This window comes from Mus caroli, chromosome 7 (assembly GCF_900094665.2).
Source record: "Mus caroli chromosome 7, CAROLI_EIJ_v1.1, whole genome shotgun sequence".
NCBI classification, from domain to species: domain Eukaryota; kingdom Metazoa; phylum Chordata; class Mammalia; order Rodentia; family Muridae; genus Mus; species Mus caroli.
This window is the reverse complement of record NC_034576.1, coordinates 144,033,245-144,049,028: the sequence shown is the minus strand read 5'-3', so window position 1 is coordinate 144,049,028 and position 15,784 is coordinate 144,033,245. Positions and strand designations below refer to the sequence as shown.

General features: G+C 51.4%; 1 protein-coding gene across 1 annotated transcript in view; it reads right to left on the bottom strand.

The window, feature by feature from the left end:
• Positions 1-4,843: 4,843 nt before the first annotated feature.
• Positions 4,844-15,784, bottom strand: part of Muc5b (mucin 5B, oligomeric mucus/gel-forming) — a 32,834-nt gene continuing 21,893 nt past the window's right edge. The window contains exons 32-50 of the mRNA XM_021167102.1: positions 12,494-15,779; positions 12,149-12,330; positions 11,679-11,847; positions 10,555-10,811; positions 10,093-10,279; positions 9,764-9,989; positions 9,493-9,671; positions 9,342-9,411; positions 9,160-9,260; positions 8,680-8,711; positions 8,245-8,425; positions 7,811-7,915; positions 7,659-7,696; positions 7,294-7,407; positions 6,643-6,729; positions 6,421-6,543; positions 6,233-6,278; positions 5,580-5,688; positions 4,844-5,033 (exon numbers count right to left, since the gene is read on the bottom strand). Coding sequence (XP_021022761.1) covers positions 4,844-5,033; positions 5,580-5,688; positions 6,233-6,278; positions 6,421-6,543; positions 6,643-6,729; positions 7,294-7,407; positions 7,659-7,696; positions 7,811-7,915; positions 8,245-8,425; positions 8,680-8,711; positions 9,160-9,260; positions 9,342-9,411; positions 9,493-9,671; positions 9,764-9,989; positions 10,093-10,279; positions 10,555-10,811; positions 11,679-11,847; positions 12,149-12,330; positions 12,494-15,779 — 5,682 coding nt within the window. The remainder of the gene's footprint in view (positions 5,034-5,579; positions 5,689-6,232; positions 6,279-6,420; positions 6,544-6,642; positions 6,730-7,293; positions 7,408-7,658; positions 7,697-7,810; positions 7,916-8,244; positions 8,426-8,679; positions 8,712-9,159; positions 9,261-9,341; positions 9,412-9,492; positions 9,672-9,763; positions 9,990-10,092; positions 10,280-10,554; positions 10,812-11,678; positions 11,848-12,148; positions 12,331-12,493; positions 15,780-15,784) is intronic.

The following is a 15,784-nucleotide window of genomic DNA, read 5'->3' as shown; positions in this document are numbered from 1 at the left end:
CCGAAGGGACAGCAGAAAGCATGAAATCAGATTGCCTCACAGGAAAGCTAAGTGGGTCACCATGATACTGTGTGCCTCAGGCTCCAGGTCAGCTGAAATGCCAGAGAAAAGGAGAGTCCCCTCCTGGCCTCTTAAGGTACAGAGCAGGCTTAGCAAGGTGGCAGCCCAGACTGTGCTGGAGAGAAGCCACCAGAGTGTTCACAATGGAGGGGCTGGGAAGAAGGTTCCAGGAGGCAGAGCATAGTCAGCCAGATAGTGTGGAGATACAGAGATGGAGATATCACTGGATCTAGGACATCAGCAGGATGCTGGAAGAGTAAACAGAGCAGCAGAGAGCTAGGTCAGTTCTTCCTAGGAATATCATGTGAGCACAGGAAGAATAAGGACTTGTGGTAAGGTTGGACGCTGGCTCTGTGTTTCTGTTCTCTGACAGCTACACTCTATTCTATGCCCACATTTACTCTGCATCCTTCATGGTCCAAGTTCTTTTGTCTCTTCATCTCAGTGGCTGGCAGAGACCCTCCAAGGCAGTGCCCAGCTCTCTGACAATCCTCTGCTTGTGGGTACTTGCATGTTCTCCTTGTGGCCTTTGAACTTGTTCACTTGTCCTTGTAGGGCCACCCTGGGCTCCTCATTCCTCAGGCTTCTCCTTCCTGCTTAGCTTCATAATGGTTTGAATGAGAATGGCCTGTATAGGCTCTTAAGTTCAAATGCTTGCTCCTCAGTTGTAGCCATTTGAGAAGGATTAGGAAGTATGGCCTTGTTGGAGTAGGTGTGACCTTTGAAGGAAATATGTCATAGGGGGTGGACTTTGTGGTCTCAAAAGCCTATGCTTGTGTTTCTTCTCTGCCTCTTGCCTGTGGATTAGGATGTAAAGCTCTCAGCTACTGCCCCAGCATAGCAATCTGCCTATCTGCTTCCCATCATGATGATAATAAACCAACTCTGAAGTTATAAGCAAGCCTCCAATTAAATGTTCCATTATTAAGAGTTGCCTTGGTCAGAGTGTCTCTTCACAGCAACAGAACATTAATTAAAACACTTCCCTTCCTTCCCAAGCATCCTCCCTGCCTCCGGTGGAGCAGACCTTTCCCAGCTGTGTTTGTGAGCTTGTGTGCCTCCTCCTCCTCACATTCCCCAAGTGCTGTTTGTGGGAGGAACAGTGTCCACTGTGTTTCCACCACAGGGCCTTGGGTAGGTCCCCCAGGTACACAAGGCAGAGCTGCTCAGCACCACTTCCCAGAGTGCTTACCTGCCTGCTTAACACGCTGGGCCCTTGAGACTTCCCCGGGCACTTAGGAGAGAGCACATTTGTTGTAAGTTCAGGCAAAGGATCAAGACGATTCCTTTTATTTCTGTTTTTGGTGTGTGTGTGTGTGTGTGTGTGTGTGTTCACATGCATGTGGAGGTTAGTGGTCAACCCTAGGTGTTGTCCCTCAGGTGCTGCCCACCTTGATTTTTGAGACAGGGTAGAGACCAGGCCTAGACCTTACCAAGTAGGCTGAGCTGGCTGGCTGGTGAGTTCCAGGAGTCTGCCTGTCTTCTCTACCTTCCCAGCACTAATACTACAACACACAGTACAAAGTCCTACCTTTATGTGGGTTCTGGGGATTCAACTCAAATCCTCATGTCTATGTGGCAAGCATTCTACCAACTGAGCCATTTCCCTTTACTTAAAGTTTCATATATTAATATTGTGTGTGAATGTATGGTGTATGTGTGGGCACACACATGCCATCGTGTGTGTGTGTGTGTGTGTGTGTGTGTGTGTGTGTGTGTGTGCCTTCTTGTGCATATGGAGGTCAGAGGATAACTTTTGGAGTCACTTCTCCCCTCCCTCATGCAGGTTCCTGGAATTTGTACTTAGTAGCCAGGCTTGAGTGACAAGTGCCTTTACCTGTTGAGCTATGCCCCGGCCCCTCATTTATGTTTTTAATTTTTTATCATTTTATGTGTATGTGTGTTTTGTCTGCATATGTGTCTATGTACCACGTGGATGCCTAGTGCCTGTGGGGGCCAGAAGAGGTTGTCACATCCCCAGGGATGAGTTAGAAATGGTTGTAAGCTGCCATGTAGTTGCTAGGAATCAAACTTGGGTCCTTGGGAAGAACATCAAGTGCTCTTAACCACGGAGCCTTCTCTCTAGCCTCTCATTTATATTTTGAAGCCAACTCTACCAGCATGTTTTTTTTTTTTTTTTTTTTTGAGCTACAGACCTCTGCTGTGCTATCTATGGAAACATGACCCTGCATCCAAGATCTATTTAAAAGCTATAGGGTGGAAATGTGGAAACAGAAGGCAAGCATGTCCGCATCCAGCTTTCTCCAGGCTGAGCAGCATCCTTCCTTCCTCCTCATGACTGTAACACCAGCAAGAACATTCTGGTACTCACACACACACCCTCCTCTCTCTTCAGGGTCTCACTGTATAGCCCAGGCTGGCCTACAGCTGGTGATCCGCATGCCTTACCCGCTAGAGTGCTGGAATTACAGGTATGTGCCCAACTCTCTTTCTGCTCTTTCCTTTGGGAGAACTTCAGATGTATCACCGATAACCTTAAATCACTTCTCTAAAGCCACCCTACTTCACCTGCAAACCTGAGTGCCTGGTGCTTGGTCCCATTTTGTTTCCTGACTCTGCCTCACTTGGAGAGCCAGGGGCCCAGTGATTTAGGAGCTAAGTGTAAACTCCCTATTAGGAAGGGTATTGGGCCTCCTGATGTGGACCCTTGGGCTGCTCTGTCATGGCTGGTATATTGCTAATGTCTTTTTTTCAGAAGGATGTCTGTCTGCTTCCTACTTAATCCAACTTGTGGCTGCAGTTCTCTTTTGTCACTGTGCGGAAGAGATAACCCACTCTCCCATCTAGAAGGCAGAATCCCTCTTAGAATATATTTAAAGTGGACCTAGAGCAACTTGTTTATTCATTGTGTCTTGCTGTGATTTTCCTTGGGCCCTGTTCAGGCCTTAGATTTTTAGCATGGACTATTGTGTCTGCTGCCCTGGCTGAAGCAGGCCTTGTTCCTGCTGAAGCAGGTTTTCATCTCTTGGTACCTCTGTTTCCCCAGTGGGTAGAACAGTGATGGTGCACACTATATATGTGGCCATAGTGTCCCTTGACATGGAGGACCTTAACATCTGAGAGCATCCCTACCAAATGATGCTCTCGACTCCCAGTGATGGTGCCATGCCTCACTGGGAGGGGTTGAGGAATCAGCATTTTGCTGTGGCTTCATGAGGACAGGCACATGGAATTTCCTGTCCTGGAAGCCACACTCTTAGGTCAAAGGTGAGCTTAGAGAAACTGACTTCTGTATCCTCCTGCTGTCCCTCAGCACACCCAGTGCCTCATCAACCGCTGGACCATGTTGGTCAATCCCCGGCATGCTGTCTGCCAGATAGACCTCACCAAGTGCATAGGAAAGGCAGGCTTACTGGCCACATCTGTGAGGGCCTGGGTGTTCCACCCCAGGCCCAGGAGCTTTGCCACACTGGGTCTGTTTGCATCCACTTCTGGGGAGCAGGGAGTAGCCCACAGCCCATAGCAGGTCCCCTCTGGTTTCTTCTCCAGAAGCTTTTGGGGCCATAGCTAACCACTGTGTCTTTATCTTCCCAGGTCACGGCCCCACCATTGGCCACATTCTGTACATCTGGAGATTATCTTGTACCCTTCCTACGCAGTCCAGCCAGGACATTATCAGCCCCACACTACACATAGTTTCCCCTTGTCATGTTTCCTTCTTTCCACTCCTACCTCTGGAACCTAAGCCATAGAGCGAGCCCCACATTTCCAACCCTGTAATTCCCTGCCACATGCATGGAGTGTTCTCCACTCTCAACAGAGGGCGGGAAAGAAAGGAGCAACTGATAGCCACGTGTATAGTAAGCCAGTCATTGACAGGTATCTTAAATATAGTGCACCTGAGGAGGCAGAACAGGACTTAGGGTCCTAGCACCAATGTAGCCACAGCTTCTTGGTGTTTGAGCAGTGCAAAGCACCCTTCTCCATGTGTCTGCCCATTGCAGCCACCACACTGATGGGTGCTAGGATGGCCTCCTCAGCCCACAGGCTCCTCTGTCTGCCTAGGATGTCCTGATGCTGCCCTTGGGTTCAGTGGCTGTGAGGCTGGTGTGTGGGTCCCTGGCTTGCTTTGCTCCTGCCCATGCTCTCAGTGTCCAGCCAATGGCTAGGTACCTCTCCCCTATTCCTCTTAGATGCCTTCTTATCCCTCGTGTTCTATTGAGAGCTCTAGCTCTGTTCCTGGCAACTTTGAACCACAAACAGGGAGCTACACAGAGTGCCCACGAAAAGACACCAGAGGAGACACACAGTGCCAGGGTTTATTGCAGCTTAGGGATGAGTGAGCACAGACCCCTCTTCAACCCCAGATCCCAGAGCCCCTCCAGCAGGCAGCCACCTTGCTTGATACAGCTCCCTGGAAGCTGATCTTGCTTGGACAGTCCCATCTGCTTTTGTGAGCGTGAGATGCCTGACACAGAGCTTGTTTTATGTGACATAGGACACACAGGCTTGCTGTGGGGAGCCCTATAGCCACAGGCTCTCACAGAGGATGAGGCCAAAACAGCCAACAGGCCCCTCAGGGCCAGATCCTCTCCTGGAACCCTCCTCAAGGGGATCTTGATTGCTCCACCACCTTCTTTGATGCTGGTCTTACCAGTGGCAGGCGGAGGAGGGTGGAGCAGAGGCAGTGAGGGCCACAGAGGGTTCTTGTGGGCCTCAGGGAGCTTGCCTGCCTAAGGTTCTCATGGTCAGTTGTGCAGGTTCTGCCCCAGGTGGAGGGACATAAGGGGTTGGGGATGCAATTGCCTTCTAGCAATGGGCTCTAGGAAGCAATCATGGAAGTCCCAGGCAGGGAGCTGCAGGCCGGGGCACAGTTGCACTCATCGATGTGGGTATAGGTGTGCTGGATGACTGTACCATCAGGACACTGCATAGTTACAGCTACATCATGGACCTTGCTCTCCTGACAGCAGGTGCACTGGCGCTCCATGGCCTGGGCCTCCATGGAGTACCTGTGGACATGGGAGGGTGCTCCTCTTAGCAGTAGAATTAGAATCATTCATGGTCCTCTGTGGGCTCTTGACAGCCGCTTGACTGTCCAGCATGGCTGCTTTCTTAAACACAAAGCCTTAGCCCTCCTGGACTCTCTTTAAACCCTGCTCCATCTCTCATAGCCTTCTGTGCTTCTATTCCCCTTCCATTCTGCTGATCCTGTACAGATGTTCCCTCTGGAAAGCCACCCTAAGCCCTGAAGTGAACCTCTGGCCATTTTTCCTGCCCTCTTTAACTACAGACTCTCAACCTTCCTGGACACTCCCTCTTCACAGCCAACCACAGCCTGGGGCCATCTAGGGCTAACAGAGGGATCCAATACTGCCTGATCCCTTACACACATATTCAGATTCCTGTCCATGAGTCCCCAACCAAACTCCTATTTTGTGCAGATAGCTATATGTGACCTTCTGACCCTAAGCAGGGGACAGTCTCTGTGAGACCCAAGGTGACAAGTAGCAACTAGTTTTGCTGTACTCTTCAGGGGAGGTTAGGTACCCACTCACTTGGATATTCCAGAACAGGAACCCTCGCAGAAGGTGATGTTGACCTCTGTCTCACAGCCCTTATACCGCAAGACAGTCGCATTTACGTGCACTTGACAGGTACTTGAGTCTGCAAAGTAGACAGGCCAGTGCAGGAACCCTAGACCCTTACTTGGAGCCCCTGGACCTGGTAAAGCTCACCCTCCATGATGTCAATTTGACAGGATCTAGAATCACCTAAGAGAGAAGCTCAGATTTTCTAGATTAAGTTAATTTATGAGAAAAGACCCACGCTGGATGTGGCCAGACCTCCATGGGCAGGGGTCTCAGCCTGAATGGAAAGGAGAAAGTGAGCTGCCAGCCATCGTTCATCCCTCGCTGCTTCCTGGCTGCAGACATCTGCCTCTACTCTTGTGGCCACTCTTGTCTCCCCACCATGGTGGGAACGGCACACTCCCGCCAGGAGCCAAACAAGTCCTTCCTTCCTTAAAATGACTTTTTCCCATGTTTTGTCACAGCAGTGTGAGAAGTAACTGACACACCTTTCATGGGTGGCCTACCCCTTCTCTCATCCTGGGACCCTGGTGGGATCTGCCATCCCATGGGAGAAACTTGTATTGCTTTTGGTGGGAACTGGATGGAGCTGAAGGAGATAGAAGATGTCTGCAACTTACCCTCTTTTTCACAGGAGTAACAGCAACCTGTTTTCCTTAGGGTTCCCTACAGAGCCAAGAATAGAACAAGACTGGAGCAGAGTTGGGATAGGGGAACAAGCTGTAGAAACACAGACTCCTTGGGGCAGAGCCTTTCAGGGGCATTATAAGGGTGGACCACCCAAAGGCAGGGCCTCCCAGGCACATACCGTACAGTTGGATACATCAGGGCAAGACGTGGGGACTGGGGTCAGTACATAGACTCCATTCTCAGACATACAGTGGTATGCAGTGCAGTTGTCCACAGGACTGTTCACCCAGGTTTCATTGGGCTGGAAAGTAAATCACACAGTAGAGGTCCAGGCAGCAATTGATCCACTTGTGGCCGAGACCTGCTCAAGGGTAGTTCTCCTTCCACCCTCTCCTATTACCTGTACTGCATGGCCCTCTGGTGTGAGGCAGGCATTTTGCAGGCACTCCCCGCAGCACTGCTCTGGCACCAGCGTGTACTTGAAGCCCTGTGGGGACAGGAGAGATGGTCAGGTCTCTCATGTATCCCAGTTACCCTCCTAAGCACACACTTGGGGCTCTGGGCTTCCTTAACAGGAACTGCAGAAAGGTCATATCTTTGCTGTGTTCCCAGGTCTTACAGCTTAGCTCACCCTGCTTCTCTTTGTTGACTGCAGTGGTTCTCAATCTTCCTAATACTACAGCCTTTTAAAACAGTTTCTCCTGTTGTAGTGACTGACCACCATAAAATTACTTCATTGCTACTTCATAACTGTAATTTTGCTACTGTTATGAATCGTAGTGTATCTGACAGACAGGTTATCTGATATGTGAAGAGTTGTTTGACCCTCAGAGGCACTGCGACCCACAGATTGAGAACCACTTGTCTATTGGTACCATATAGACCCGTTTCTAGTCCATCAGCCTGCAGGTCCTGTCCTCTAGTCCTTACTCTCCACCTACTTTTCCCAGTGGAAAAGAACAAGACCTCAAACTGAGGGTGAACTGGAGGACTCTCAGTGATAGGCTGCCATGGGTAGCCTCTTAGCATGTTTTCTGGGCCACAGGCTCACCTGGGGACAAGAGGTGGTACAGTTTATCTCCTTACACTCTACTTTTGGCTCTTGGTCACCATCAGAGAGGCAGGTGCATGTCTGGCAGGGACCCCCTGGGAAGGTTGTGCCGACCTGGAGCAGAAGAGAAGAGTGACTCAGAAGGCAAGGCAGATATGGGTGAGCGTATCAGGTCAGGATGTATAACTGAATCCAGGTAGAGCCCACAGGGCCCAGATATTTTCCCTCTGAAGGGCCCAAACCCCCTCTTCAGATCTGCCATCCATGGCAAGAATGTCAAGACAAGACCAGGGACCGGGGGACATGGGCTTCCCACCTACCTCAACCTACCCCGGCCATCCACCTTGCCTGGACTGAGCCCTTACCCCATAAATGGTGTCATTGTGTGTACACAGCTTAGGTCCTGAAAGGAAAGGGGATTGTGTATATACATCTGGCAGCAGGGCACAAACCCTGGACTCCACTGCAACCAGGCTCAGTGTCCCCTCGCCCATGCTTCTGCCCCATTCCTACTTACGACAGCTGTAGCTGGGGCAGCAGCTGCTATTCTCATGGGTCTGAACCAGCTCATACCCTGGCTCACACGTGGGCAGGTTCTTGGGGCAGGTGGTTGAATTGCAAACTGTTGAGAGGAAGTTCTGTCAGGACACTGCCCATTTATCCACCCCCTTCCCGTCTTCTTCCTTTCTGGAAATACTGGCCTCTGGTGTCATCCCCCCCCCCCCCCCCGGTACCTAGTGTGCTTCACAGTTTTTCTGGGTTTCAACAAATCCCCTCAGTCTTTGACCCTCTTGGTCCTCACCAATTCTCTGCTTTGTTAGCTCAGACCAGAGGTCGCCAGCTTCATTTTTAGGTGAAAAGCTGAAGCATCTTGAGCTCATCCCCCATCTCTCACATGGCCCAGTGCAGCTAAGCTAGAGTGAGACTCTTCTATGTCCCCAGGATGCTCACCACACAGTGTCTCAGGGCAGCATGGATTGTCAGCACTGGGCCAGGTCACAGTCACAAAGCCAGCTTCTGTGCACTGTGGGGGTTTATCCTGGCTCTCACACTTCACTGGCTCACACTGTACCGACACAGAGCCGGGCTCACACACACAGGCCTGACAGTTGCTGATCCAGTGTTCTCCAGGCTGAAACAGGCCAAATCAGGATCCCTGAAGGCTCTGAGGTCCTAAAGTCCCTGGCCTGTCTACCTGAACTCAACTCCAGGCCGTGGTTTACCCTAAGCAGGTTAGCTCTCTGCTGCCCAGAGTGGCAGCAGGAAGGAAGCCTAGGAGCCCATATCAGCTTCCTGGGTGAAGACTTGGCTTCCCTCCCTCCCTCCCTCCCTTCTTCATGATCTTTACTTTAACTCAAGCAGAGGCCAGCGAGCAGCACTACTCACAAACTTGGGTAGCCCGTCTGGTCCCACGCAGGCTGGAAAGAAATGAGTAAAGTTATTACCGAAGATGCTGGGATTCAAGGTCAGGCAGAAGGGGGTTATAAGCTAAGAGGACTGTGCTCTTAGCTCTGGCTACCTGTACCCAAGCCAAGACCTCTATCTTTTCCCAGGATGGAACAGAAGGTCCTAGAGAATTCTGAGGCTGTCAGGTCCCTGGGACAGTAGTAAGATTAGATGTTGAGATGCTAGCTCTTAGTGGTGAAGGTAGACAGGCTCTCTGACCAGCCCCAAGCAGCAAAGTTTAGACAGAATGGTGGCAGGCTTACAGGAGGCCTTTTGACATCTGTAGGAATTATGGCCTCACCAGGGTCTTCTCTCACACTAGTCAGGCTGAACAGGATCCTGGCTTGGGAGGTGAGGAGGGACCCTATGGAGGGCAGAGGTGGGGCAGGGTTTGTCTTATGGTAGGTGAATGGCACTTACGACACTCTGACACACAGATGTCCATGCGTGAGTTGAAGAGGAGCTGGTTCTCAGGGCAGAAGCAGCCCTCTGCCAGCATCCCAGTTGTACTGTCCTGGGTCCTAATGTGTGGAGGAGCAGCAGAGCATACATCAGAAATCAGTCAGTACCTCCACATTCCCTGTCACTGAGGTAGCACTCACCTCGAGCTGCAGGATGCCGGATGCAGGGGTCCACAGGGCCTGTATTCCTTAGTGGGTGGACAGGAGAGGTCTGTGGGCACAAAGAGTGTCATCAAACAGGTTCAGAAGAACCAAGGAAGCTGGAGCCCTAAGTTGGATGCTTCCAACTTACCACACAAGCCTCCAGTGGCATTACGCCAGTTGGTACATACACCTTGGGCCCGGCAGAGTGCTGCATAGGCCTCCAGGCTCTGACAGAGCATGTCAGTAATATTGGCATTGCAGTGGTCACTGACACAGCTTCTGAAGAAGGCATCTGGAGGGATGAGCCTGTGGCACTCTGCGAAGACCCTATGACAGTAAGTGGTCAGGGCTGGGAGCTCAGCAGGGAGGTTGGCCAAGGGAACTACTGCCCAGCCCCACCACCCCAAAGGGTGACTCACTGGCTCAGCATCAGCTCACAGAGAGGTGCAGAGGGGCACGGGGTGGAGGTCAGTGTGCTGGACACTGGGGTCTGGGGAGTGGTGCTGGGGAGAGGGCTAGGCTGAGCTAAGCAGCTGCTGCTACTGTTCCCAGGCACCAGCCATTCTTTGGCCATGTCCTGGCAGTCAGAAGCTATGGTGCCATCAGGCCGGCGGCAGTCGTCTATCTGGCTGTTTGTGCAGGTACCTGGTGCAGTAAGGCAGGGATTATATCAGCTTCCACTGTTTCCCATAGACCTGTTTCTTCCCCCACTTAGAGAACCATAATGAGCCAGGTCGTGACTACTCACCACACTGGCCCTCAGTATTGCTGCTGAAATATCTGTAGGGCAACCATATCTGGAAGATGTTCCCATCAAAGGTGATGATGGTGCCAATGGTGGAAATGTTGACACTCATTGTGGTGGCCCCACTCAAGGACACGGTCACACCATTCTTACTGAAGCCTGACCGTATCCACATCTGGTCCCATATAATCTAGGGATGTCCAGAGGGAACCAATAATCAGAGGGCCAGCTAGGCAGCACGCTGCTTTGGGAGTTCCCCCTCCCAAACACAAGGGGCATTCCTATTGTCTTCCTCAGTCTAGAGCTAGGAGTCATTTCTTTGCGTAGGCCAGCTCCTACAGGCCATTTCTGCAGAGGGGAGAATGTTCTTGGTCCTCGGGGCTTTTCCTCTCTGTCTATGTCACCCCATATCTAGACCTCATGTTTGCAGTGTGGTATGGGGGCCCTACCTATCACAAGACTCACCAGGCTCTCTTCCTTCCCACCATCAGTGGTGGTGATGGTAAGGATAATCTCCATGGAGTTGTAGTACACACTGAGGGCACGGGGACAGGAGGTGACATTTGTGGTAGCCCCACAGTAGTAGCTGTGGGCAAGGATGTTCAGGTTACCATGGCGAGGGTGGATCTCTCTCATGAGCACCGAGGTACAGTTATCCAGGAAAGTATAGGAGGTGCCATCGAATGTCAGGTAGTGTGAGTGCCCCCATCCACTGCAGAAGCCTATGGGAGATTACAGTTGGAGACTCACTCTCCAACCATGTTACCCAGTGCCACCTCAGGAACTAGTACCTCAAGGGAACAGTTGCTACATCTATAAAATAGGTGTCTCCCAAACTATAGTTATTGTGAATATGATGGTCTTAAAATGGGACCATTCCAAGTTACCTAGAATGTCTATCTGGCTGTTTGTGCAGGTACCTGGTGCAGTAAGGCAGGGATTATATCAGCTTCCGCTGTTTCCCATAGACCTGTTTCTTCCCCCACTTAGAGAACCATAATGAGCCAGGTTGTGACTACTCACCACACTGGCCCTCAGTATTGCTGCTGAAATATCTGTAGGGCAACCATATCTGGAAGATGTTCCCATACTGCACCAGGTACCTGCATAAACAGCCAGTGTCCCTTGAACCTACTGACAGTGTACTTATAAGTGATAGAGAGACACGGAGCAGAAGGTCATAAGAAGATGGAGGCCGAATGAAGCAATGAAGCCACAAGCCAAGGACTCCCATAGCCCTTAACCTGCAAAGGCAGGAAGGACTCTCCCCAGCCTCCATAGGGAGTGTGGCCTTGCATGATTTGATCTGGCTCTAGCTTGGAGATGGGAGACCCTAAGAGTTTTCAGTTCTAAGTCCCAAACTTGAGTCATTTATCATCCAGTAATGGAAGTTGTCATCAGTGCCACCCTGCCTCTCTCTGGTTACAGCCCCTGCCTGTGTCACATCCATGTTCTACACCTCCATGTGCACACTGCTTGCAGGCTAGCACAGCGTGTGCACATGCTGTCTGAGATTGACAGACACTGAGGTCTGATGCCTCGGTGCTGTCCCACCTTGCTGAGCTGCCCCATGCCTGCCCTCTGCTCACATTCACACTCGTAGTGGAAGTGGCAAGGCTCCTTGTCCCACACTTTGATAGGCAAGTGACGGTTGGCACAGGTGACATTGTCCACAGGCTCTGGCTCAAGGAGAATGATTTGATTGTTGCCCTGGCACCTGGCCACTGTGCAGTTCTCCAGGGTCCAAGACTCATTCACCTGAGGGAGAAGACATACAGGGGGTTTACCTGGAGCTTGTGTGGAGACTCAAGCCCTGTCCTGTCTGCAGCTCTAGGTTCCCACAGCTCTGAATGCCAGAAGGCAGCCAGTGTCTGCTGATCAAGACTCCAGAGCCTGTGCACCCCTCTCAAAAGGAGCTAGCTACTGGAAGGCAGGTCACTGAGACAGGCCACAGGGCTGGGGTGCTGCTGAGAGCCATGGCTTAACCCCAAAGCAGTTGTCCCTGACAACCCAAAATCACACCACACTGGAGGGAGCTGGAGGGGGAAGGGAAACTCACCTGCCGGGGAGGGATAGCATTATCACAGCCAGGAAGCAGGGGAGGCAGAGGTTCAGTGGTAGAAGACATTGGAGGTGAAGAGGAGGGGCAGGTACCCTGGAAGCGGTCAACATCACAATACTGGTTGCAGATGGCATAGAACTGGCAGCCAGCTCCATCAGTCTTATTGTAGATGATATCCCCTGTGAGGGAAAGGACACAAGAAAACATAGCGACACCCCAGCTAAAGAGGCAGGCTAGTGCCAGGGGGAGGAGGTATAGGGTCTGAGGGGTAGCCTGAGGGCTCATAGCTCTGAAAACTGACAGGGGACATAGAGTAGGGAGGACATGGGCTTGTCTACTCACCAGGTAAGAACAGCTGCCCAAATGCCTGACAGAAACAGGGTGATGGGGAAGATGCATGGCTGGAAAAGACAGGCCTGGGGGTACTGAAGACGGAGGAAAAAGCAGTAGTCACACTGAAGGTCACCTGGCTGCTGGGGGAAACTTTGGGGGTATAAGGGGTCCCTGAGGTTGAGGATGGGGCCACAGTGGGGCCAGTGGCTATAGGTGAAGTCTCTGTGGTCAACATTGTAGAGGTGTGAGTAGACATCAGGGAAGAGGAGTGGGGCTCGCTGGAACTACTGAGTCCGGGGGGAAAAGTATTCAAAGCCAGGGAAGTGTGAGCAGATGGCAGGTGAGAGGAAGAAAGAGCAGTGGACATGGTGGCCATGGGTGACGAGGTACAGTGGCTATAGTTGTCACAGCAGAGGAGGCGCACATGGTAGTTGTCACAATACTGCAAAGGTCCTGATTGGTTGATATTTTTGCATATCAGCCCGAATCGCACATCACACTGGACCACCTGCTCTAGAGTTTCCAGGGGCCTGTCTGGCTCTTTCTCTGAACGGCACTCAATGTCCTTGGGCTGATCACAGAAGATGTAGCCAACCTCACGAAATACTGCATAGACCTCAAAGTCCCCGCCTCTGGGGCCGGGGTTAGGGTAGTCTGCGTCAAACCACTCTGTCCATTTGCAGCGAGGTGTACAGCCTGAGTTAGGAAGTGTAGACCATGTGGATGCTTGGGTGCTTGGCCCTGAAGAGCTGGCAGGACGGTTAGTCTGAAAGGTGGACTCCATGCTCGAGGACACTGAGGTTGTGAAAGGGACCAGGGGAGACTTGATGGTGGTGTAAGGGGTGGTAGGACAGTGGCTATAGTCATCACAGCAAAGCACACGTATATTGTAGTTAAAGCACATTTTGAAATCATCTTTCTGGTCTTCATTTTTGCAGATCAGCCCCGTTTCCAGGTTGCAGCTTACTACTTGGCCGACCTTATCGATGCTCACTGCAGGGTAGTTCTCTGCCCGACACTCAATTTTCTCTGGTGCCTGGCACATCTTCTTACCAGAGGCCCTGATATTTTCATAAGTTTCCATGTCCCCTTTTGCTGCTCCCGAGGTCGGTGAATCCACATCAAACCATTCAGTCCACTTACACTTGGGTTGGCAGAGTGTCGTGCCCTGGGGGGTAGTAGCATTAGTCACAGTTACTGGTAGGGTAGATGTCACTGGTATACTGGTGGACACCTCTGTTATGCCTGTGGTAGACTCTAGGCTGGTGGACAGAGATGTTGAGGAGACAGTGCCAGCTGTACCCGTAAGTATACTTGTCCAGATTCCAGTTGACGACGTTTGCTGTGTTGTCAAGCCAGTCGTCGACAGTAATGTCTCAGGAAAGATCTTGGGTGTTGTATGAATTGAGGAGACGCTTCTTGGGCTGCTGGTTTCCGTGACACTCGAGATGCTTGTTGCTACTGTGGTGGAGACTGAGTGAGGACTGGTCACGGTCAGACTAGTGTTGGGAAGAGGCTTAGAACTCAGGGTCTGAGTGGCAGTAGTTGCTGATCCTGTTATTGGGGCCGACCCTGTAGGGGTGGTAGATCCCTGGCAGTGGCTAACACTACAACAGAGCACCTTGATCAGGTAGTTGTAGCACATCGGGAAAGTGCTTCCCTGGTCCTTGTTGTAGCACACCAGACCAGAGCTGACATCACACTTCACTTTCTGTCCCAACTCGTCCACATTCACTNCNGGGTAGTTCTGGGCCATACACCTGATGTCCTGNGGCTTCTCACAGATTTTTTCTCCATTGGCCNTGATATTCTCATATGTCTCNATGTCTCCTCCATCAATGCTAGATGAAGGGTAGTCTACATCGATCCACTTTGTCCACTGACATTGGGGTTGGCAGGTGGTGGAGGATGTCTCAGGGCTGGTGGCTGGGTGTGTGGTCGTGCCTCTATGAGGAGGACTGGAGGGCCCAGCAGTGGTCAGGGAGGTGGAGATGGTTGTCATGCTCATCTGACTCCCACTTGTTGATGTGGCTGAAGATGTTGTGACATGGGGCCTACTAGGCAACATAGAGTTGGTTTTGGAAATGTCACTGGTGACTAGTGTTTGAGGGTTCCTGGTTGTCATTGTGGTAGAAATGGGCTGGATGGATCTGGTGGCCATGGTTGGGGTACTAGAAGGGAGGCTATTCCACAATGTGGTTTTTGTTCTAGAGAACTGTCTGCCAGTGGAGGTGGTTGGCTTGGCAGTGCTTGGAACATTGGAGGAGGCTGTCCATGAACTTGTACTTGGTTTACCTGAATGTGGCTCTTCTGAAGTTGGGAGAAGGCTGGTGGGAGAGGCTGGAGAGGTAGAGAGACTAGAGACAGGGTAACTCCCAGTAGTCCTAGCTGTGGTGATGGAGACAATCTTCTCCGTCCTGGGGGTAGAGGGTCTACTTTGAGTTGTGAATGAAGTTGAGGGTTTTGGCTCCTCTGATGGCAACTTGCTTGTTGTGGACGTGGAGACTGTGCTGGAAAATCCAGGTACTGATGTGGAGGTGGTAGACAGTGGTCCAGTTGTGCCGATACAGCTGGTATCTTCCTCACAGCAGAGAACACGGATGTGGTAGTTGAAACAGATTTGGTTGTCACTCTGCTTGCTGTTCCTACAGATGAGTCCAAAGTCCACATTACAAACCACCTCCTGGCCCAGCTTCTGGAAGGATATGTTGGGAAAGAGGACAGCTTCACACTCGATGTCCACGGGTTTCTTGCATATCTTGATACCTGTCTTGTTCTGAATATGATAGTAGGTCTCGATGTCTCCTTCAAACTGGCCAGGTTGGGGTTTGTCACTGTCCAGCCATTCTGTCCAGGTGCATTGAGATTTACAGCCTGTGGAACTGGTCCCTGTGGTTGTAAGGGCTGAGGAGAGACCAGTGGTTTGCAAGGATGAGGTTTGAGTCTCTCTGGGTGTGCCTGTGGCTACAGAAGAAGCTGTGGTAAGGACTGTGGTTTTTCCAGAGGAAGAAAGTGACTCTGTGCTGCTGGTGCTGGTAGGCATGCTGGACACAGGCCAGGAAGTATGCGTAGCAGTCCCAGAAGTGGCAGTTGAGGCAGTTCCTGTTGTGGGAGCTGACCCTGCAGCGGTGGTAGATCCCTGGCAGTGGCTAACACTGCAACAGAGCACCTGGATCAGGTAGTTGTAGCACATTGGTAAAGTGCCTCCCTGGTCCTTGTTGTAGCACACCAGACCAGAGCTGACATCACACTTCACTTTCTGTCCCAACTCGTCCACATTCACTCCGGGGTAGTTCTGGG